This window comes from Neopelma chrysocephalum, unplaced genomic scaffold, assembly GCF_003984885.1.
Source record: "Neopelma chrysocephalum unplaced genomic scaffold, ASM398488v2 Primary Assembly neopelma1_124, whole genome shotgun sequence".
NCBI lineage: Eukaryota > Metazoa > Chordata > Aves > Passeriformes > Pipridae > Neopelma > Neopelma chrysocephalum.
In genome coordinates this window covers 1,318,276-1,340,826 of record NW_020897786.1, presented here as the reverse complement: position 1 = coordinate 1,340,826, position 22,551 = coordinate 1,318,276, and the positions used below count along the sequence as shown (strand labels likewise).

General features: G+C 49.9%; 1 protein-coding gene and 1 long non-coding RNA gene across 11 annotated transcripts in view; one reads left to right on the top strand and one right to left on the bottom strand.

Moving 5' to 3' along the window:
• The first annotated feature begins 4,570 nt into the window (after positions 1-4,570).
• On the top strand, positions 4,571-11,068 carry LOC113974614. The gene is made up of 3 exons (XR_003536597.1): positions 4,571-5,069; positions 7,908-8,044; positions 10,972-11,068. It is a non-coding gene; the product is annotated as an uncharacterized LOC113974614 (long non-coding RNA).
• Positions 8,387-22,551, bottom strand: part of NEO1 (neogenin 1) — a 169,417-nt gene continuing 155,252 nt past the window's right edge. For 7 of the 10 annotated variants that reach the window (XM_027697874.1, XM_027697875.1, XM_027697876.1 and 4 more), the window contains 8 exons: positions 20,701-20,769; positions 19,801-19,948; positions 17,970-18,208; positions 17,353-17,445; positions 15,417-15,575; positions 13,677-13,931; positions 13,020-13,156; positions 8,387-11,107 (listed from right to left, as the gene is read on the bottom strand). In XM_027697874.1, the coding sequence (XP_027553675.1) occupies positions 11,024-11,107; positions 13,020-13,156; positions 13,677-13,931; positions 15,417-15,575; positions 17,353-17,445; positions 17,970-18,208; positions 19,801-19,948; positions 20,701-20,769 (1,184 nt within the window). In that variant the 3' untranslated portion in view covers positions 8,387-11,023. Of the gene's footprint in view, positions 11,108-13,015; positions 13,157-13,676; positions 13,932-15,416; positions 15,576-17,352; positions 17,446-17,969; positions 18,209-19,800; positions 19,949-20,700; positions 20,770-22,551 lie in introns of all 10 variants that reach the window. The other 3 variants (XM_027697882.1, XM_027697883.1, XM_027697878.1) reach the window with 2 other exon arrangements.

The following is a 22,551-nucleotide window of genomic DNA, read 5'->3' as shown; positions in this document are numbered from 1 at the left end:
TTATTATTATTATTATTATTATTATTATTATTATTATTATTATTATTACTACTGTTATTTTTGTTTTCTTTGGGGGGGAAGGGAGGGAAGAGTTCTAGGGGTGGGGTTTGCAATATAAAACACACAATAAAAACCTTAGTAAATAAAAACATGAAAAACCCATCCCTCTGACTTGCTGTCTGCTTTAAGTGGAGAACTTCAGGCAACATGAGATGAGGTTTAAAGAAGAAAAGTCCCTTGGGTGGAATTTCAGTCCTTTGCCTCACTTCTGTCTCTGTTTTCCTGATGTCTTTAGAGCTTTAGCAGTGTGTTGACCACCTCACATATTCTCATCTGAAGTCTGTATTGAGCCATTGACAGTAGAAATGTAAAACTTTTGCCTACACTTGGTTTTGTAACAGTTCAAGGGAGGAATCTGGTAGTTGTTTTGCAGATGTGTGTACGAAATCCTTCACGTTAATGGCAGACATGGCAACTCTGGCTGACTGTGATCCCTGGAGAAGGGCCCAAGGAGCAGGATGCAGATGTGAACAACCTGCAACAGGGACTGTCACAGAAGCAGACAAAGCAGGGAGGAAGGAAGCAGCAGTTTCCAGGTCTCAGACTAAGCCAAGGTCAGGAGCTGATGTATTATAGGAAGGTAAAAAGGCCTCAGCTCTCAGCTTTTATTTCACTCCTGCAATGCCCCCTCGGAGTCTGTGTCCAAACCCTCTCTGGGAAGTGACTCCTGCTGGGTCAGTTGTCGTGTTTCTATGAGGGAAGTTCAGGCACTAAAACGTGTTACCTTTCAAAATTAATTTCTGTGCCAGGCTTTTTTATTTTACATACCATTACTCTAATAGAGGAAATGGGTTGCTAGTCCTGCCCCATCCAATTTTTTTTTTTAATTATAAGTAATGTTTAAATGTAAAATTTTCGGTTGGAATAGGAAAAAATCCAAGTTTTGAGCTCTTAAACTTCCCTGTGAAACCTTCCTTTTGCTCTCCATGCCCAGGTTTTGCTCTCCAAGCCTTGCAGTTCCTTGGTCGCATTTCTCCCTTTCCCCACACAGAGGAATGCTCCTGTCACAATCCCAGGTTTTGTGTGTACCTGGTTTCTAACCCAAGTCTACACCCAGAAACCTGCAGAAATTCAATCAATCTGCTTAGGCACATTGTGAGCAACCTGCTTGCAGAGGTGCAGCCTTGGCTGAATGCTGCTTTTCTGCAGGAGGGGACACCCAATGTCCCGGCCCCAGGTCACAGCTCAGCAGCACCTATTTTTCAGCACAGACCAGCAGTGCTGAAGCCTGAGGTCCCAGATGTTCTCCCTGTTTAGGGTGTTGGCTGGGAGGCCCCAGGGGGCATGACCCCGTCTCTGAGCTGCCTGCTCTCAGTGCCACCCTCCCCAGGGACCCCCCAGCAGCACACGGGGGAAGCTGAGGGGGAGCTGAGGGTCTGGCTGTGCTGGGATCAGAGCACAGTGCTGGGTCTTCCCATTGTCCCCAGCCCTGCTCTCTGGATGGGTGGGGTGTCTCCAAACCCATCCCCTCAGTGCCTGATTTCTCGCTGTCGATAAAAAGGGGCTGAATTTTAACACCAGTGTCTGCACCTTGGTTTTGTCACGTCATTTGCAGAGGCCTCAGACGTTCACTAAGTCCTGCACACCTTTGCCTGAGCCTCACTTTGACTTTAGGCTCTGATTTTAATGGAGCTGAATATGGTGCCATCTACTATGGCAAATTAAGGGAAGAAAATCCTGACGGCTCTGCCATTTACAGCGGCAGGAAAGGAGATTGATTTTCTTTTAAGCAGCATTGCAACCCAGCTGCCTCCAGCTTCCAGCTGACCCCAATCACAGCAGCCACTGTTCTGCTCAAGTCCCCCTTTTAGGAGGCACCTGATTAGAACAGACATTGAGTGAAGTCTCTCAGAAGAGGGAGATGCTCTTTTGTTTCGGTGCAGGAGACACCACAGCTTCCTAGGTTAAAACGGGAGCTGTAGCTCAGTAAGTGCCGGGCCTGCTGTAGGAATTCCGCTGGGTGACCTCTTGGCCTGGGCACTGCAGGACCCGGCTCTCCCACCCTGTCCCCCGGGAAGGGACTGGGAGCAGCCGGGAGCTGTCCCGCAGTGCCGGGCAGGAAGGCGTTAACAGCAGCTCCCGGTGCCACGTGTCTGAACGCCTTCCCCTCCCTGGGAAGCCGCTCTCCCTGAGTGTGCTGCAAATTAGAGAGCCCTTCAGGGTCATTTTCCCCCTCTTCCCTTTTATTTTGTGTTTTTATACGCCGCTTTGTTCGGCTGTGATGGGAATGGCCCGGGCTCGCCCACGCGGCTGGCACAGCCCCTCCGGAGGAGCACACGTGCTGTTCTCTCCTGCCTTGCCGGGGCCCTGGGGTGGTCGTGGCTCTCGGGTGTCCTGTCCACCCGCTGCAGCCCCAGGGTGGTGTCCATCCCTGTCGGCTCCTCTGCAAGGCTCAGTGCTGACTGGGGGCGCTCCAGCCCCCAGGGATCTGGGAGCTGCTCCCTCCTATTGCTGATGCTCCAGTTGGCCCAGCTGCCTCTCCATCCTGGGAACAGCTCCATGGGGTGGGGGTACAGCACATCAAGGTGCTGCTGGAGCAAACCCACCAGAGCCAGAAGGGCCGAACAGACTCGTGGGAGCAGTGATTTCTTGCTCTCAGTAGGAAAGATGGAGGACAGGGCTCCGGTGCTGCTCCTTTGTAAACAATTCCTGCTTTCCCCCCTCCTCCCGAGAGCAGCCTGGATGTATTGCCAGGAACGCAGTACCCCTCCAGGGGAGAGAGGGGGCACGGTGTTGGGTCAGGACAGTGCTCATGGCTGCACTGCCAGGCAAGAACAGTGTCCTGAGGGATTATTAACCCTTTCCCTGCTGCCTTATGTTTCATGGCAAAGATTTCAATGTCAGGACAACTTGGTATTTCATGTCCCTGCAATCCTTGCGCTCCTGGAAAGGCTGTGGAACTGAGGACATACATACTTAGCTCTATGAAGATGCTCTGCCAGGGCTGCAGATACTCCAGGGAGACCTGGGGACACAACACACACATTTTTAACTCCCTGTCCCCAGCAAAGTGGTCTCCAAAATCATAGAGTTTGGTTCAGGTAGTATGAAAACAGGCAGACACCAGCCTTGGGCACTCGGGAATATCCTCTGAGAGCCCATGAGTCACAAGCCCTGGGACTCAGCACCCAGTTCTACTTTGTCCTGGTGCTATTCTTTGCTTGATGGGTTTTACTAGATCCCAATGGATCTCACAGCTCCTAAAGCAACCTTGGTTGGGAACAATGTCCCCACTCCAGCCCTCATCCCATGGACACTCCACTGCAGCAACCAAAGCCCAGCTGGGTGGGCAGAGCAACCCTAGCCATGAGCAGCTGGGTGGGGCCCTCAGGTGATGCCCATAATGGGGTCCTGATTAGGGGTGAAGATGGGAAGCACCTGGGGAGGGTGGGGCACAGGGGCTGGGTCCAGTGTGACCTCTTCCAGTCCTTGCAGCAAACAGCAGGTTTCTCTAGGTCTACACAGGTAATAGGGGTGGTGGGGATTTTGGGGTGGCTCCTTACTTTAAGCTCACTTTTTGAGGGGTGCTGGTGGTCCTTCTAATTCCTGGCTGCTGGGAGCAGCTGTGGGGAAAGCCCTGGCTCTGTGCTCCCAGTCCACATTGGGCACTCTGTCCCCCTGGACATGGCTGCCCTGGGAGGTGGTGTGGGGGTTGTGGTTGGAGTGGAAGGTTCTGGAAGGTGCTGTGTGTTGGTACCTGGGCCGTGTGCCCTGTCTTTGGGGTCCCCTCCATGCCCACGGGTTTGGGGCCAGGACTGGGCAGCATTTCCCCCCCAGCCCTGTGTCTGGGCGTGCCTTGTCCTTTTTTGCTTACCCACCTTCCCTGCACTTCCAGCTCCACTTTCCCAGCACTGGCTGCACCAGCTGGGTTTTTTCCTGTTTTTCCCAACTGGGAAGAACCACTCCAGTTATCTGTGCTGGTGCCCAGACCTGGGCAAGGGAGGGCAGCAAATCCATAGGGATCCAGGAGGGAATGCAGCCATGGAAGCCCCTGCGAAGCACCTCCTTGTGCCTGCAGCCTGGTCTCCAGGGCATGGGAATGCTGTGAGGGCTGTGTGGCTCTTCGGAAGGGGATGGAGAAACCTGCAGGAGCAGCCAGGGGGTGAAAGGGGGAGGGCAGGATATGGTCCAGGTGCTGGGGGACAGCCCTCGAGGTTGGGGGGTGCTGGGAGAGGGCACCATATGGGAGTGATGGAAAACCCTTGGGAAGGTTTCCCTGGCAGCTGCTCAGTGCCCTTCTCCAGCGACAGGGATTTTTTGTTTTCAGGCTCCACATCCTCACGGCAGGCAGATTGATGGGATCGGTGTGGGAGCAGGGATGTGCCTGATAAAGCAGCAGCAGCAGCAGCTGCCAGGGAAACCCCTGTGCGGGAGGGAGCTCCGGCCCCGCCGTCCTCCGCAGAGCCGGGATGGATGGAGCGGATGCTGTTACCATGGCGACGGTGCCCACCGAGGACAGATGGGCTCTGGTGTTTTCCTCACGCACAGGGATGCCAGGATCCGAGAGGATGCTGTCGGGAACGCAGCCGTCCCTGGTTTCCGTGGGGAAGCCCCTCCCCAGGCTCTCCCTGGCCGGGGCACAGGGCATGTGTCTGATCACAAACCCGTGTCCGGCAGCCCCCCGGGTGCTGCCGGGTGTTGTCCCCTCCCCAGTCCCCCTGTCCTGCTGCAGGATGGGACCTGGGGGTCGGCCTTAGCAGCAGCCTCGTGCTCCCTTTGAAAGGGTCCTGAGGGGGTCTGAACTCAGGAAGAGCTTCCCAGCTCTCCCAACACCTCTGCCTGGGTGCTCCAGCTCTGTCAGGACCCACCACCCAGGGACAGTCACTGAAGTCACTAATGGGGTTTCTTTTTCTTTTCCCCTCAGCTTTGCAGCCCAGGACTGAAGACCCCACCTCATCTCTAGGGGAAGATGAAGTTACAGGAGGTGGAGGCACTGACAGCCAACCTAAAATGAAAAAGGGACACAGCCTGTGGCAGCCCAGCCTTGCCCTGCCTGCAGCCTGCTGAGGGTGAGTCCTGCTGATCTGGATTAGGTTCATGTGTGATGATTTTATTGCCACATCTCTGCATGCCTCGTTTAACTCTCCCAGCCTTCCCTGCACTGGGGCTGCTGCAGGAGGCTGTGTGACCAGGGGTGTGTGGGGCAGGAGGCTGTACCCAGGGGCGTGTGGGGCAGGGATGGGGCTCTGCAGCCCTTGGAGCAGCAGCACCTCCCGTTCCCAAGGCTGCACTGGTGTCACTGGTGCATCTGTGCTTGAACTGGCCCTGTGCCCAACCCGCCGCAGGCAGAGCACCTGCCTGAGGGGGGGATGTCCTGAGACAGCCTGGCTGGGGAACAGGGCTTCCTCCTAAGGAATGATCAAGGAAAATCAGCATTTGCTCCAAGTTCCAGCCCTGTGGGAGCCAGATTTCATGGACACTGTGCCTATGGAGAGGGAGGGCTGGAGGAAAGGCGGTGAGTGCTGGAAGAAGGCTGGGAAACAGGAGCTGAAATTGGGAAGCAACTGGGAAAAGTTGGTTCTTGGTTACCAAAGGACAGGGAGCAGGTTATTGTCCTAGTGCAGCTGCTTCCAGCCCTGTGCAGGCACACGTGCAGGGGCAGAGAGTCACTCAGCTGGTGAAGAACACGTTTCCTCACAGCAAGGGGGTCCAACACCATTCCAATAGGCTGAAGGCTTTTTTGCTCCCCCTCCTTGGATTTTAGTCTGTCTCCCTGGCACCCTATGGCATTCAGGCTTTCCCTGCCTTTTCACAAGGCTGAATTTGTGGATGTTTTCCTCTCTTTCACTTCTATGTCCATGTTCTCATGGACGCTTTTCCACATTGTGCCTGCCAAGGGCTGACTTTCCTTTTCCAAATCTGCTGCTGTCTCTACCCTGTCAGCCCTGCATGTTTGCTGGGATGTCTGTTCCCTGGATTTCCAGGGAGCAGCACTCTGAAGAGCGGGGAAGCTCTTCTAGAGGCAGGAATTTTGCTGTGTCTGCTTTTGGAATGTTCTAGAGAGGCACTCTGCAGCTCAGAGCTTGGCTTATAAAAGTCCCACAGCTGATACTGTGTAGTGAGGGGAGATGTGTAACCTGGCTGGAGCCTGTGTTGGATTAGGAGATCCCTGATCCCACAGAAACAGGCTGGGAGAGCTGGGGGTGTTCACCTGGAGAAGAGAAGGCTCCAGGGAGAGCCCCTTCCAGAGCCTAAAGGGGCTCCAGGAGAGCTGGAGAGGGACTTGGGACAAGGGATGGAGGGACAGGCCAAGGGGGAATGGCTTCCCACTGCCAGAGGGCAGGGTTAGATGGGATAGTGGGAAGGAATTGTTGGCTGTGAGGGTGGTGAGGCCCTGGCCCAGGTTACCCAGAGAAGCTGTGGCTGCCCCATCCCTGGAAGTGTCCAAGGCCAGGTTGGATGGGGCTTGGAGCAAACTGTAATAGTGGAAGGTGTCCCTGCCCATGGCAGGGGGTGGAAGGAGATGAGCTTTAAGGTCCCTGCTAACCCAAACCATTCCAGGATCCTATGAAAAGTTGTAATGATTAATATTTTTGGCAAAGGCTGTTGAGTTACATCCTGTTGAGCCCCTGAAGGATTGCTTTTATTGAGATGAATGTGGTTTAAATCCAGCCTCAGTTCACGTGGAGATGGATGGCTGCTCTTAATGGGAAAGAGCCTGCAAGTGTTGCACCAGTTTATTGCAGGTGTTTGAGGCAGCCCCTTCCTTCTGTGTTGGGAGCCACAGCGCTGGCAGGGAAAGCCAGAGCCAGGCATGGAAAAGCTGTAATTTGCAGCTCGAGTTCTTCCCTGAGCTGCCGCTGAGGAGCAGCAGCGCTAACGCGAGGCTCCTCAGCAGTGATTCCCTTCCAGGTGGCTGCAGCCTTTCACTAGCGAGTCACCGCTGCCATCTGGTGTCCCCGGGCTGTGCCACAACCCTGTGACATGAGCGGCAGGTGTCACCTGTCACCTGCCTCAGAACGGCACAAACCCACCCCTTTGTCAGCCGGACTGACGGGCAGAGCAGCACCGGGAGTTATCTGCACTGGCCAGCGAGATAAACTCACTTTATATCGTAGAACCTGGAGGACAAGTGCTGTGAGGGGTGGCTGAGGGAGCTGGGGGGGCTCAGCCTGGAGAAAAGGAGGCTCAGGAGGGACCTTCTGGCTCTGCAACTCCCTGACAGGAGGGGGAGCCGGGTGGGGGTCGGGCTCTGCTCCCAGGGAACAAGGGACAGGAGGAGACGAAAAAACCTCAAGCTGTGCCAGGAGAGGTTCAGGTTGGACATCAGGAGGAATTTCTTCCTGGAAAGGGCTGTCAGGCATTGGAAGGGGCTGCCCAGGGAGGTGGTGGAGTCCCCACCCCCGGAGGTGTCCAAGGAATGACTGGACGTGGCACTGAGTGCTCTGGGCTGGGCGACAAGAGGGGGGATTGGGCACAGGGTGGAGTCGCTGACCTTGGAGGTCTTTTCCAACCTCAGTGATTCCATGGTTGGGGTTGGAAGGGACCTTAAAGCTCATTTCATTCCAACCCCTGCCATGAGCTCAAGGTCAGTAAATAGAGGGCAGGGTTTTAATCTACCCGCCTGTGTCCTGGCTGTGCCTTGGGACACCCCCAACTTACTGGTCAATGCCTTTGCTCCCCATTTCTCCTCCCCTGGACACATCCCTGCACAGCCCCCAGCTCTGGCGTGGGTGTGACAGCCCTGCCCAGCTGCAGGTCCTGGCTCCCCTTCAGGAGGATTTGGGGGTCCCTTCCCACCCAAGACATCGGTGTGGGGGCACAATTTAATGAGTAAACAGAGATCTGATGAACAACGAGGGGAGCAGGGGCTGTAAAGCCTGCAGAAGCATAATTCCCTTTTGCAGGGATCAGGATGATGCTCCCAAGGACACAAGTAACTGGGAAAGTGGCTGATGACCAGTGGGAGTCTCCAGTGTGAGAGGAGGAGGCTGGAGTCAGCACGAGGGGAGCAACAAGGATACCCATCACTGCACTTCAAGAGGTACAGACAAAGCACTCTATTCCATGATTACAGTATTATTTTTCATGATTTACCAGTTTACTAAGGCTACTAAATGTCCTTTCCCTGATGTGAACCCCTTCCTTCTCTACTTGCTTATTAAAAGGTGATATTTTTTACCATGGAGCTTTGCAACAGAAGGAAGGCAGACGTTACATGTTCGGTGTCTGCACAAAGATTGAGGGAAGGTAACAATTTTCCTCTTTTTTTTCTCTGGAGGACACAACCTACCAACCCACAGCAACAAAAAGGGCAAGTAAAATTCCAAACCTGGTCCCTGTATTGATTAGGAATAATTAAACAAACTCTCCAAGCAGCCCAGAATTTGATTGGATTAAAAAAAGTGTATTGGATTTCCAATACCAAATAATAAACATGAAGTTATTAAAAAAAGCCATAGAGGATACAGCAAATACTACAGGAAAGCAAAAAAAATTGTACAGAAAGGTCGACGCCTACAGCAGCCCTCGAAATTATTCTACATGAGAATCATAAAACAATATACAGGTTTGGTTCTTTTTTCCCCAAATGTCTGAGGGAAGCTGTCACTCGACAGCTTGACTATGACACTACAAGGATACACAATGTTCCAAATTTAAAATCACAGGATATGTAAGAAAACGTAGCATTAAAATGTGAAAAAGTGCAATACAGATTGTACACTGAATTGAATAAATGTTTTTTCTTTTTTTTTTTTAGTTTAACCTTAAAAAACCAACTTTGAACAGTTGTTTTATCATTAAAAATATTCCCCCTCCCCAAATTCAATGACAATATTAACATTCATGGTGTTATACATAAGGAATATTCACAAAGACCCCCCCCAGCCAGGAATACTGTGTTTGTAGGATGGTATTTCTTTGGGTACAGGTGAAAAATAGGCAAAGGAAAAGGTTCACACCCTCCTTTCAGGCCATGGTGTGCATTTTTATTCTTTAAACACATATTCTGTAGCTTATTTTGCCCTGAATTGTACTGATTAAATGTCCAAACATCAGTTATCCAGGTGGCCCACAGTGCCCCAATTAATTTGATTCCCTCCCCTCCCTCAAAGAATAAATAAAGGCAGGAAACGTCCCAGAAATGACAACACAGAGTCCAGGAAAAGAAAGGAAGTGACACTACAGCACCATCCCAGCTGCTCTCCAGGTGATTCCATGGCTCTCCCCTCTCTTGGAGACGAGAAGCTTTAGTTCAGTTCAGTGGGGAACAAAGTAAAATCAGCAGAATTCCTGTTTGTTACTGGAGCTGCAGCAGTTCCAGCATTCCCTCCTGCTGCTCCCACAGGCCCAGCCCTGGCAGAGCCACAGCAGGGTCCCCAAAGCACCCGGACCTGCCCATCCCCGAGATCCCAAATCCCAGGAGGAACAGATTCCCCTCTGAACCAGCAGTAAGTTGGAGTTTCCTTTTGTTCTGGCAGTGGAATTGCACACGAGTTCATCAGGCACCTGGGGGTGGGTTTGGTTACTTTACTGAGCTACAGCCCATTTCCAGGCCGTTCTCCCTCGCAGGGAAGGGCAGAGCCAGGCAATCACACATGGAGAAAAGAAAAAAACCTTGTCCTTCCCTTTGACCTTCCCTTCCTTTCCAGACAGATGTGTGAACAGCACCTGAGTCACTAATACTGGTTTTCTTTTTACATGGTTTTCCAAAGTGTAAAAAAATACATTTTTGCCTTGTTTCTGTCTCTGGGGAATACTCCAGAGCTGGACCTTGTTTGAGTGGCCTGGGATGGAGACACTGCACTGGGGCTGGACGTGCTGCTGTGGGCAGGGAGCGTTCCCACAGGCAGGATGTGGTGTGTTGGGGATGGAAGGTCCCACAGTTCTCTCCTGGGAGCTCCACCCCAGCCCTGGGGCCTGTGCTGAGCCCTCACTCTGCACTTGCAAGGTTCATGATGCATCTTTGACTAACAACAACAAAACAGTTGCCAAAATAAGCTGCATGTAGTGTCATCTAAGCATAAGGAACCCCAATTTACAGGAGGAAGTTCTGGCAATGTTTCTAAATGAGACTCTCACTGCAGTTCAGTGACCAGAGACACAGTGATGCTAAAGGGACAAGGAAGGACATTACAGAAGATGCTTCATGTTCTTCAGTCTTTCCAGTCACTGGAGAAAGACAGGAAAACAACAAGAATGACCCCTCCCCCTGTACCCTCTCCCCTTCCCCAGCTACTTTTCCCCCCCACTCAAAATATTGAAACTGCACAAAAAGCGACAAACAAGCCTTTCAAATTACATTTCAATTCAAACAGACTGGTAATCTCACAGTGATGAGAGGAGAAAGTCAGGCTTTTAATAATTATAATATAAAAATAATAAAAAAAGCTTACAAAGAGCAGTGCAGCATCCCAAAAGGCCATGGATTAACTGCCAGAAGGGGACGTAATTGTACGCAGAATAAAAAACAAAACAGAACAACCCACACTGGCAATGAATTTCCATACACAATAGAACAAGCAGTCAAACCTCAGCCTAGGCTGTGGAAAACAACAGTTTCTCCCTTTTTTTTTTTTTAATTACAATATTTTTTCCTTTTTATAAAAAAAGATAAAATAAAAACACAAATAAAATTGTACATAAATGCCAATGTCCAACACTGAAAAGGCAGGGCAATCACACCACTGAGACAAAACCTGACCAGAACAAAACTAACGGCGAGTCCGTTTGCTTTCCTTGTGTCTGGAGTCCAGCCTGGTGTGTCCCACCCTGCCCGGCCCACAGGGGACTGGAATTCACAGGGCCATGACTTCACTGCAGGACGGTGACACACAGGTCCCCTCTGGTTGGTTCCTCTCCTTCCCAATTGCTCTCATGTGCTGTCCCTCTTTCTGGTTTGTTGTTTGTATTTTTTTTTTCTCTTTTTTTCCTTTTTTTTTTCCTCTGTACAATTCCTTGCGTTCCAAGGCTGAGTCCCACGACTTGCGGAGCGGTTTGGAGTCATGTCCCGGGGAGGTGGTCACGCCGTGGTGATGGCATTGAGGTCCTTCATCAGTCCTTCCAGGTGGGCCATCTCTTTGGTCAGCTCATCCGGCTCGTAGGTCTGGGGAGAGGGAGAGGGTTACTACAGGGAGCCTTGGCTCTCCTTAGGGAGGGACAGGACAGGAAACACAGAGGAATGGTCAGGGACTGCTGTGGGATACGGCTCTGACTCAGGAATAACTACACCTGGATTGGATTTAGCCACAGTTACAGGAATTAATAACTTGAAAGAACACTCTAAGGAGTGGCTGGAGCTGTGCTGGGGGAGGTTCAGGTTGAATAGCAGGAAAAGGTTCTTCCCCCAGAGGGTGGTCGGGCACTGAACAGGCTCCCCAGGGCAGGGGGCACGGCACCAAGGCTGCCAGAGCTCAAGGAGGGTTTGGACAATGCTCTCAGGGACAGGGTGGGAGTTGGACTGATGATCCTTGTGGATCCCTTCCAGCTCAGCATATTCTATTCTTTGATTCTATTTTCAGTGCAGCTCTTTGGGCAGTTGTGATTCAGAGTCCCACTGAATAAACCGTGATCAGCTGATCTGTTTTCCTTGTCTCAATCCCTGAAGGGAACAGCTGCCTTTGAACCAGAGTAGGCAGTTTAGAAAAGTCTTCCCAGCTTAACTGGAAAAAAGGTCAAAGGAATCACCTCAAAAGAAATGTTTTGAGTATCGTTATCCTCCCTGAAATCAGTGTCTTAGGCTCTGAGGTCCAGTTTGAGCTGCACTGATGAGCCATCACCTCTGTGATCAGTGCTGTGTGCACACAGACACCATGAACCACGGCAGCTCCAAACCTTTTCTGACCAAGTCCTTCCCAGTTCTGTGCAGTTTTCAAAACCCTGACCCTGCTCTCACTTCCTTTCCTTCTAAAGACAAACCTTCTCCTAATTCAAATGGCAATGACCTTCCAGTTTATCAAACATCTGGACTGTACCAGAGAAGTCATCCCTGCCCTGGGTCCAACACGTTATCTGCCAACCACTGACAATGATAAACAGCAGCAGCTGAAAGTAAACTCATTCCTACAGGCTCTCATAAAAAAACAGAGTTAATTCAAATCACTACCTAACCCTAAACCCCTTAATTCAACTCATAATTTAATTTTGAAAACTCATACTTGAACTAGCAATTTAATTTAACTAGTATTTAGTGTGCTGACTCTACCTTGTACTAATTTATCAATGAACAAAGTTATTAATGGCTCTATTTGAATATTACCGATTTATTGATGGATAAACTAATGAGTAAGGGTTTGGTACTGACCAAACAAAACAAATAAAGCAGGAGTGACATCTAGACAGAAGGGCAAAAGGGCACCAGATCAAATTTCTAGACCAGCACAAGCAGAAATAAAATCAAGAGGGCAACAAAAACGTGACAAATGAAAAGGACAACGAGGAAAAAAAGTAAAATAAATTCAAAATAATCATTTCCTGTAGCAGTGATCAGAGCTAATACCTCTGTGATACTGAAGACAACATATGATTCTAGTGAGCCAGTAGCTACTGGAGAAACTTCCTGGCTTGCAATTTGAAAGGAAAACAGCTCTTCCAGTGCCTCCCACCCAAAACATCCTCAACATCCTTAACAGATACTCCCAAAAGCAGCCCAACAGGTGGCTGCATCCTTCCCCAAAGTCAGAACACTTTCACAGGAGAATCTACAAACATATTTGTGATGATGCTTAAAACACGTTGGCATTAGTGCCACATGTTCCCTGTGCAGTGACACTGGGAATGCTCTGCAGCAGCAGGGCTGTAACAGGACCCTGCCCTGGGCAGAAGGTGTTTCTCCTTCTCTACTTTTTATATGGATTCACAGGTAATGGCGGTGTTGGAAGTCTGGAGCCTTGTGACCCTCTGCCTTTGAAAGTGTCAGTGCAGAATTCCTGAAGTTTCCAAGTGTGACACAAATAAGGAGAGACCTCCCCCCAGTCTGTGAGCACTGCAAGGCCAGGCCTGGCAGTGGAAGTACCTACGCTTTCCGAGTCCTCCAGCATCCGAGTGGTCTCCTGCACGTCGGGGGCACTGGGAACGACCACGGGCATGGGAGGGCGAGTCCTTCCCAAAGTGCCGATGGACGCAGTCTTCACCGAGTGAACGGGGTGGGTGGGAGCTGGAAACCAATGGTAGAGAGTCAGGCCTCAGGGAATTGGTTCTTGGGCTTAATCAGAAAGGAGGAGAATAAGAACAGGGGGGAACGGCCTTAAACTGAAGGAGGGCAGGGTTAGATGGGATACTGGGAAGGAATTCTTCCCTGTGAGGTCCTGGCACAGGTTGCCCAGAGAAGCCGTGGCTGCCCCATCCCTGGAAGTGTCCAAGGCCAGGCTGGATAGGTTGGATGGCAGGGGTGGGACTGGATGAGCTTTAAGGTCCTTCCAACCCAAACCATTCTATCATGATTCTATGATGAGGAAAGACTGTATTAGAGGAAAGTGAACACTTAAACTTTGGAGCGTTGGATCCAAATTTTTGTCCAATTTATTTACGTACAGAAAAAGGCCTTGAAAATGACACCAACAGAACTCACTGCAGCCTTGAACACACTTCCTTGGGTGCCCAACTCCACCCCCTGCCCCTCAAGGACCTTCCCTGTTAAGACCCCCCTGTTTTGGCAGCGGTGCCTGTCCCCTCACCTTGCTGGGTCAGCAGGGGGGTGCTGGGCAGGGCAGGGTCGTAGGAGGCCCCGGCCGGGGGCACCGCGGGCACCGCGAAGCTCTTGAGCGGGTGCGACGGGCGGACGTGGGCAGTGGGCAGGCCCTGGGCAGGGTCCTCCTCCTGGGCAGTGCCCAGGTATGAGCCCGCGGAGCCCTCGGGGTCCTGGTGGTCGGTGCCCGGTGGGGCCGAGGGCGCCGGCAGCGTGTCCGTGCTGGGCGTGTTCCGGACGGACTCTGCAACACACACACTGCAGTTACTGGCTGCTCAGAAACGGCCTCTGGGACACATGGAAACACAGCAGGCTACTGGGAAGCACCTTTTCCAGGGTCACTGTTACAAGCTACAGGGGAATTCGGACATAACCCCAGTTCTGTGTGACTGCCCTGTTTTACGGTGAACAACGGCTGTCTAGTCATACAATGAGTTGAGAACTGAATGATTCCACATCCCCAGCAACAGCAAATCAGCAGTTCTGCACTGAAACAGCTCCATGGAGTAAGTCCTCAGATAAACAGCAGAGAACACAAACCTTCGTTCTCCTTCTGCCCTTGAGCATCTCATAGTACTGGCATGTGTAACCAAATCTGTAATTTAAGGTTCACACCAAGCACTAGTGCAGACACAGGAGCCTGAGATTTTTCTAAGACAGGCTTGAAATCCATTTACTTGGAGTCACAGGATGGTTTGAGTTGGAAGGGATCTTAAAGATCATTTAATTCCATGCCCTGCTATAACCTTCCACTATCCCAGGTTGCTACAAGCCCCATCGAACCTGGCCCTCAACACTTCCAGGGATGAGGCAGCCACAGCTTCTCTGGCCAACCTGTGCCAGGGCCTCTCCACCCTCACAGGGAAGAACTTCTTCCTAAGAATTTCTTCCTACTTGCTGAAAGCTCAAACTCAAGCTCAAATGAAATCCCAGCTTGCTGTGCTTGCAGCAGGCTCCACACTGACCTAAGAGAACGAGATGGTATCTTACATTCAGGGCGTTGTGATCCTACTTGGAGCACAGGCAGGGAAGGATCTGGATTGTGGGAGCTGTCACTTCACTGGTATAACCTCTGCCTCTCACATATTGCCTCCCTGTGTCCTCGCAGCCTCAGGAATTGTTCTCATAAGGAAACAACACTTTTGGCTGCGACACCTTAGAATGCTGACCTTAAGGTAGAAAAGTTTAGAGTTCCCTCCAACTCAACATTTTACCCACGTGCAATTTAGTGACAGTGTGGCTTCAGAAATCTTCAGAGCACTGGAGACATTGCAGAAACTACTGCAATTCATTGTGCTTCAAGCCTGAAAATACTGCATGGAAATCACCCCCATTTTCTGTGTCCTTCAGGAAGGTTAACAAATGTCACTCTCGGTAGCCAAGTCTGGACCTTTCTCCTCTCTTGGTTTGAAATGGCACTAACCAAGGAAAAAGTTATCACATTAAGTAGCTCAGATTTAATCTGGTGTTTCAGGGCTGAAGGCTTTAGCATAAGGAATCCTCCTGTTTGTAGCTGTGTATAAAACATGGAGCTTCCTCTTCCATCACGTGCCTCAAGGATCTGCACAAGTAAGCTCAACCTATCCAGGATTTTGTCTGCACTTACACCCACGTCCTTAAACCTCATGGAACAGCACAGTGGGGACTGACCGAGATTCAGGCTTTGAGTTCCACACGTTTCACTCCCGGTTCCATTAGAGCAACACGGCCCTGGTGGTTTGTGTCTCACCTGTGGAATTGGCCCTGTCTGAGTGGGACAAGGCTGTGCCCAGGGGCCAGGGGCTGGGCTGGTGGTGGAGGTAGCTGCGGGTTGGAGAGGCGAGGCTGCCGGAGTGGAAATGGTGGTGGGGGTTATCGAGTGAATGGATGGGATGAGCACTAATCACAGCTGTGGATGAACACAAGACAGAGAAACACTTAACACACACACAGTGCTTGTGGACTGAAAGGCACCACATCCCTCCCTTCCCCACACAGCCACTCGGCAGGGGAGCCAGACCCTCAGCAGGTTCACAATCCACCTTAAACTCCTGGATCATCAGACCTGAATCGTGTACAGGACAAAAACATCACCTGATTACAGGCCAAAAAGCAGTACCACCAACTTAATTCACATCAGGATGCACTGTTTGATTTCAAGGAAGAGAAAAGTTCAGATGAAGAATAGAGAGAATATAGATCTACTATCCACATATAGTGTGTGTGTTCAAAAAGAAACAGCCCTTTGCTTCCTAATATCCGTCCAGGATTTTTGTATTTCAGTAGTCAAAGAAGGAGCTCACTTGGTACACACCATTACTGCAAATTATGCTAAAATGGAAGAGACTGAATTATCCTAAATTAGTACCTAAGAGGTAAATAACTAGATCTGAGTGCTCCAGTTGGGGGGAAGCCATGGGAAGGTGTCTGCAGGCTCAGAGTTAAACACACGGAATGGTCCTGGTGGTGCTTCCTGAGAAAGGGCCTCACATACCACTGTGAGCTTCCTGTGGAGCTTCTGCAAAGCCTAAATGACATTATATTAATGTTTCCAGTTACTATAAAACACAAACCTACTGCTGGAGGCCCTCAGAGCTCTTGAAAACAGGATAAAAAGTCAAAGTCACTAAAATGACCTCAAGCCCTGAGGCACCAGCAGACCTTCCACCTCCTTCCTCATCCCACCTGCCCCAGCCAGCTGTGCCTAGGCCTGGTTTGTTCTCCCTGGGCAAGGCAATGGATAAGAAAGAGAGGGAATCAGCCAGGCTTTTCCAGGGAACACAGTAAATACATCAATAAAGGGAACCAGCAAATACAGCTGAATTTTCAAAAAAGCTCCACTCCAAAGGTCAAATACTAAGCTGCTGCTGAGGGAAGGCTCTGGTATGGACTGAAAGATGGTTACAGACACAAAACCAAGGAAGGGGCTTGATGGTAGATTTTAAGACGGAGGAGAGTGAGCAGCAGATCCCAGGTAGCAGTGCCAGCACTGGCTTTAATCAATTTTCCTTCTCAGTGAGCAGACATGGCAGCAATCAAGAGAAATCTTCCCATTTGCCAATAATTCTAAGGTCTCTGGGGTAGGAAAATGCCATTCTGGTGGCCAGGAGCTCCAGAAGGGGCTCACAGGGCTGAGTGAGGGAGCAAAGATTCCAAGGAGCTCGTAGTAAAGTCAGAGGAGGCTCTGAGAATGGCAACTCAAGAGCTACAGGGGATGGAGCAGCTGCCTCATGAGGGGAGGCTAAAAACATGGGACTGCTCAGGCTGGAGAGGAGAAAACCAACAGCTGAGAACCTGACAGAGATGGAGCAGCTCTCTGCAGTTCCTGTGGGACAGCTGGGCACTGGCAGAGTTCAGAGAGAATGGTTACAAAAAGCAGCCAGGCCCACAGGCTCTCCTTGGGAAGCACCAGAGTGGGATGGACAGACACTGGACACACTCCTGACTCTCGCCCACTCCTCACTCCAGTGCAGCTGCTCCTTTTCCCCTTTTCCCTTAGTCTAACTCTGCCTTTCCCATAAAGGGCTCCGGGGCCTCCTCTGAGCTGCTCCCACTGCTGAGAGGCTGGAATTGCTCAGGAGCAGTGAGCAGGAAGGCAGGTGTGGGTGTTCCTGTTTGTGGCATCAGTGTGGCTGGTTTGGGTGCTCCTCACTCCAGGAGCCAGGAATGGGGGGCTGGTGACTTACGCTGAGGTGGCTGAGAATCAAAAGGCATCATCATCTTGGGCCTCATCCCCCTCCTTCCTGCCAGCGTGGACATGCTGTCCTCGGACTCGTGTCCTGAGGGAGACACACCGGGGTTACTGACCTGCAGCTCCTGTGGCACCTGAGCACTTCAACCCCCCTCTGTCTAGTCCTGTTTGCAGTTCTGTGAGTCACAACTGATAAAAACAGCTCTTTCATCCTCCACCAGGAGGTGAGAAGAGGACAATTATTTGGTACTGGAGAAACTCTCCAGGCCCCAACACAAACTTGAACTTCTGGCACTGCAGCTGTGGGCTGAAAGGATGTCACACACAGTTCTCAGGAGTTCATTTCAAAACATTTGTTAGATGATCTTCCAATTACTAGTCAGTATTTACCAAGAGAAAATAATGATTTGACTCCCGGGCACTCAATTTCCTCACTACAACATGTGATCCATCCTTTTTAGGGAGTCTTAGAAACTAGGAACAAATTCAATTCACTGCTTGAAAAATGAGAACAAAAGTGAGTAACTAAGTAATATCTCAATAAAGTGATTTCACCACTCAGAGTCAAATGTATTTAACACCTCATGGCCAAAGCACTCGTTGATCTCTCACCTCTGTAGGAATTCCGCCTCTGATGGATATTGCTGTCCATGGAATTGTCAACTGGGGTGATGTCTTGGGAGTTGCGAGGGATTGGGGTGTCTGTCATGATGGGATTGGGATCTGGAGACTTATCAATGGGTTTGAGCTCCAGTCTCTCATGATGAATCCAAAGGTCAGGAGGCTTGACATCTTTGGAGTTCCCCTTGTACTTGTGGGAGCCATTCACTGATTTGCAGGCAGCACGTTTCCTGGGAGAGAAAAGAAAGGAGATGTTCTTACATGTTCTTAGGTGTCAGCCTCACCTGTTGAAAGGATTCCCCTCAGATCCTGTGTCCACCTGAGCAGAACCTTCCCACCAGGCGGGACGCTCTGGACTCTGCACACGAGCCCAGCTGACATCTCAAAGCACGTCCTGCAACTCTGATGCCATGAATTTGTCCCCAGCGGTCCCGCATCCTGCAGCCCTGTGCTCTGCAGCCCAAGCTTGCACTGACAAAAACTGAGTTTGCAGTGCTTGTGGTTGTTAAGAGAACATTCCAACCATGGAGTGAAGGTGCACCACGCTGTGCCCCTGCTCCGGGCTCAGCTCCAGCAAGAGCTGGAGAGGGAGGGTGCAAACAGCCAGTTATCCCAACAGGATGGTGAACACTGACGATCAACGACAGGAACATCACTTTCAGCACTGCTCAGACTGAGGAGCTTTTCATGGCTGTTGAACAGCAGCAGCAGGAGGCAGAGATTTGGGATGGTGGAATTTGGGAAAAGGAAAACGTAGGGTTCCAGCACTGCCCTCCACACTTGCTCCTCACAAGGACGAGGGAAGGTGTTCCCTCTGGGTGACACAACTGCTAGAAGTGGCTCAGATATGGCTCAGTACCAGCGGGCAGAGCCTCCCACGGAGGTGACTCCCAGCCAGACGTGCTCCCATGTCCTGCCCTGACCCAGCTGAGCCCCTGGCACACAGCAGGAGTGACTCACTGCTGGGGGTTTCTGTGTAAGGGAGGTGCCATTTAGAAACTGAGGTTTCACAGGGCTGTTTCTGCTCTTTGAAAATAAAATGCATCTCTGGGGCACAGGCCCATCTGCGTTGCCCTCTCCCAAGCACACCCCCCAGCTGTCAGACATTCCCACATCCCTGCTCCCTCTCCTGAACAACTTGCATTTTTGCAGGATGATTCCAGCTTCAGCAAAGCAAGTGGAGAGTATCTTCCAAGCCTAGCTTTTAAAAATCTGTTTTGCATAACAGCATCTTTTCAAACTTAAAATACAGCTTTCAGTTCTGGTCTTTCAAAGAACTTGCAGAAAGAGCCTTCAGGAGCCTCTAAGCGGGAGCACTGCTGCTGTGGGCTTGATTCAGGTGCTCTAAATGAGGGAAGAATTCAGGTACACACCTATATTATGGATTTTGGAGCACTTTCCTAAGGAGTCCAGCACCTGATTCAGATTCCACTCCAGTAATCTGTCTAAAAACTGGATATTATCATGCACAGCTTGGACGCTGACTCCACACAGTGAAGGACATGCTGAGAGCAGGAGCGAGAAGCTGCCTGAGCTGTGGAGCTCTCCCACCTCCAAAGAGATGGACTGGTTCCAGTTTGGAAACAATATTTTAAACAGCAGCTTCCCCTGAGAGAGGGGCAGGTGCAGGGACACACGAGAGCATTGCCCAGTTTGGGTGTGGACTCCTGATGGTTTGTAACTCTGGAACATGGATTAGGAAAAACGGACCTTGACCATCTACAGCCTGGAAGACTTAAAGGAATAAACACTACAGCATGATCAAGAAAAGATGAGGTGACAGGATGAGGTGGGACAGGCAGGGCAGGGCAAGGGCCATTACTTTTTCTGGTGCGAGGTCGTGCGGCGGGTGCAGAAGACGGCGACGATCACCACGACCACGATGGTGATCACCCCCACGGACACGATGATCACCAGGAGCATGTTGCTGTCCAGGGGAGAGGTAGGACTTCCATGGGGACTGTTACTGCCTGTGAGGGTTTGAGATGGGAGAAAGGGGTTATTTATTCCATAGAAAAAGCAAGGAATGCAAAGCAAAGGTGTCTGGCATCCTACAGATGGGCAGGATGAGATGGCTGGTCTGCTTGGATCTCTGGAAAGTGCTTATTTTTCTGTCATTTGCCACCTGTGTTTCTGTACAATTGTTGAGCTGTAAGAGGATTTATAGATCCATCCCCAACCAGGTCTATCAAAACTTAAGTTCAGCCCACTCAAATAGTTACCATATAGAAATTCAACAGTTAGTCTAAGGAGAGTTAGTCTGGGATCTTGCTAAAACCCCCATACCACAGGCACCCCCTTGGAGCCAGAAACCACTGCACTCAGTATGAGAATCCTACAGGGGTCACTTTGCCCTGAAAGAATAATGTTATCAAACACTACTGAGCGTTACCTCAGGGCAAGGCATCCCCAACAGTAACCAGGGGAGGGAGGAAGAGGAAGTTTTTCCTTCCTAATATGTTCCTACTGAAATAATTGTCCACTTGTGCACCACAGCAGCCCTTTAAAACTCCACTGGGAAGCAGATCTGCTCATGGGAATGCCAGGAGAGTTTTGCCAGACACTCCAGGCAGGAGCATCACAGCAGGAGTGTTACAGGACTTACTGAGTGGGAACAACTACGGACAAAAGGTATGGAACAGATGCCAGGAGTGTTTTCTGGGTGAAAGACCAAAGGGAAATGAAACACGTGGAAATGGAAAAGCTTTGCAGCAACACTCACCTCCAAGGGGGGGTTTGTAGTCCGGTCCTAAGTCCACTGGGCGACTTCCCTTTCCTGCAGATCCCGAGGCTGGAAAGGCCGGATATGTTGGAATGTTACACACACACCCACTTTAGCACCTCTGAGTTTCTTTTAGAACTTCTCTATGCCCCCGCGAATAGTTTTTCCCTCCTTTTCTCTCCCCACAACATGATTTGTCTTTGCACAGCACCTGCACTTCTTCAGGAAAAAAAGCTTCTCCAGAAGAACTCTTCAATTGTTTCCTGAGTTATTCTTTTCCTAACTCAGCTTGGGAGCCTCTACTAATAGTCATTTTTAAAATGATAATAAAAATCATTTGCAGCAATGCACAGGTGCATGTTGGGGCACAGGGCTCTGCCACACCTGGACTGACAGTTAATCATCCTGAAACTGGAATTATCCAGGTTTCCTTTCCTAACACCCCATTACAGCCAGTGTGGGAGACTGGAAGTAAGTGGAGGATCCAAAGCACAGTAACTGTAATATTAAGGCCCAGCCTATCCATAAAACGTGCTTTCAACTCCATTCTCTTCTGTTCACAAGGGACAACGAAGCCTCAAAAACCTGTTTTTGGTGAAACCTGAGGAAACCAATTCATTAGTTACATCCAAACCCTAGTTCTTTCCCTCTGTGCTTTCATTAAAATGCACTCAATGCAGAAATTGGTGAGAAGAATACTATAGTAGGGGAAATGTTCAGCAAGGTGCAAAGAACAACATTCCTCTGGTTGCAGGAATCCAGAATATTTTGCGCACTTTTACATTGTTCTACCAAAAAAACCCACAAACTAACCAAGAAGTCAGGCAATTTGGCAGTTTCCCAATCAGGAGAAGGATTTTTTCAGTTAAAAATCCCCTTTAATCAAGAAGTAATAAGTGTTAAAGGATGTGTAACAAATGGAAACTGTGAACTTCAAGTCAGAGCCTGTAAATTAGTCACTGAAATCAAGACAAATGGCAAAACCAGCCAAAGAGAGCAGCAGGAATTCTGATTAAACCTGGGCAGGTAATAAGGAGGAATGTTCTGTGTGTACAGCAGGAGTTCCAGTCTATAATGATGGAAAAGATGTATTGCAGGACAAATGTGCCATGAAAAAGACACATTGCACCTGCCAGGGCAGAGAGGATCCTGCACCCAGTGCTCTCCTTTTGAAGCACTGCACTAATAATCCTGCAGCAGCAAGGAAAGAATTTTACAGCATTTTAAACAGCTCGTGTTTGATATATTTGTGTCTGGATGGCCACAGAACCTGCACTGAAAAGATGGGAAAAAACCCTAAATGAATCCTCTGGATCCCTGAGCCTGGCACTGAGGAGCTTCTGGATCTTCCACCCAGAGAAGCTGTGGGAGAAGGAGGGAATAAAAATAACCAGCAGTATTTTAGAAGGACAATTAGACACCCTGAGCATTTCTAGTGCAGCAGCTGGAGCCTTAACACAGGTGAGACCATGGAAAAGGGGTGGATAGGAGATGGTTCCTGCTTTATGCCCATCTTTCTGCTTTATGGAAAACAGCTATTTTCAAAAAACTAAATGTCAGACTATAAACATCGTTGGTAACAGTAACTATGCAGATATATAATAACATATGTAAAATATACTGCATTTAGGCTTCCCAAAAACATTTCACTGTGTCCTGTACAATCCTTTGTTAAAACAGCACCATAAAAAAGCAACATGGCACCCATTAACAAGATGAACTACACATTAACTGATAAGAATAAGAATTAGAATTGAAAAATCATTATTCATGAAAAACATTTCTAATGAGTTCTGCAAAGACCTGTGCTTGGCCAAGGGCAGTTCAATATCCTTAATAACACAAGGAAAG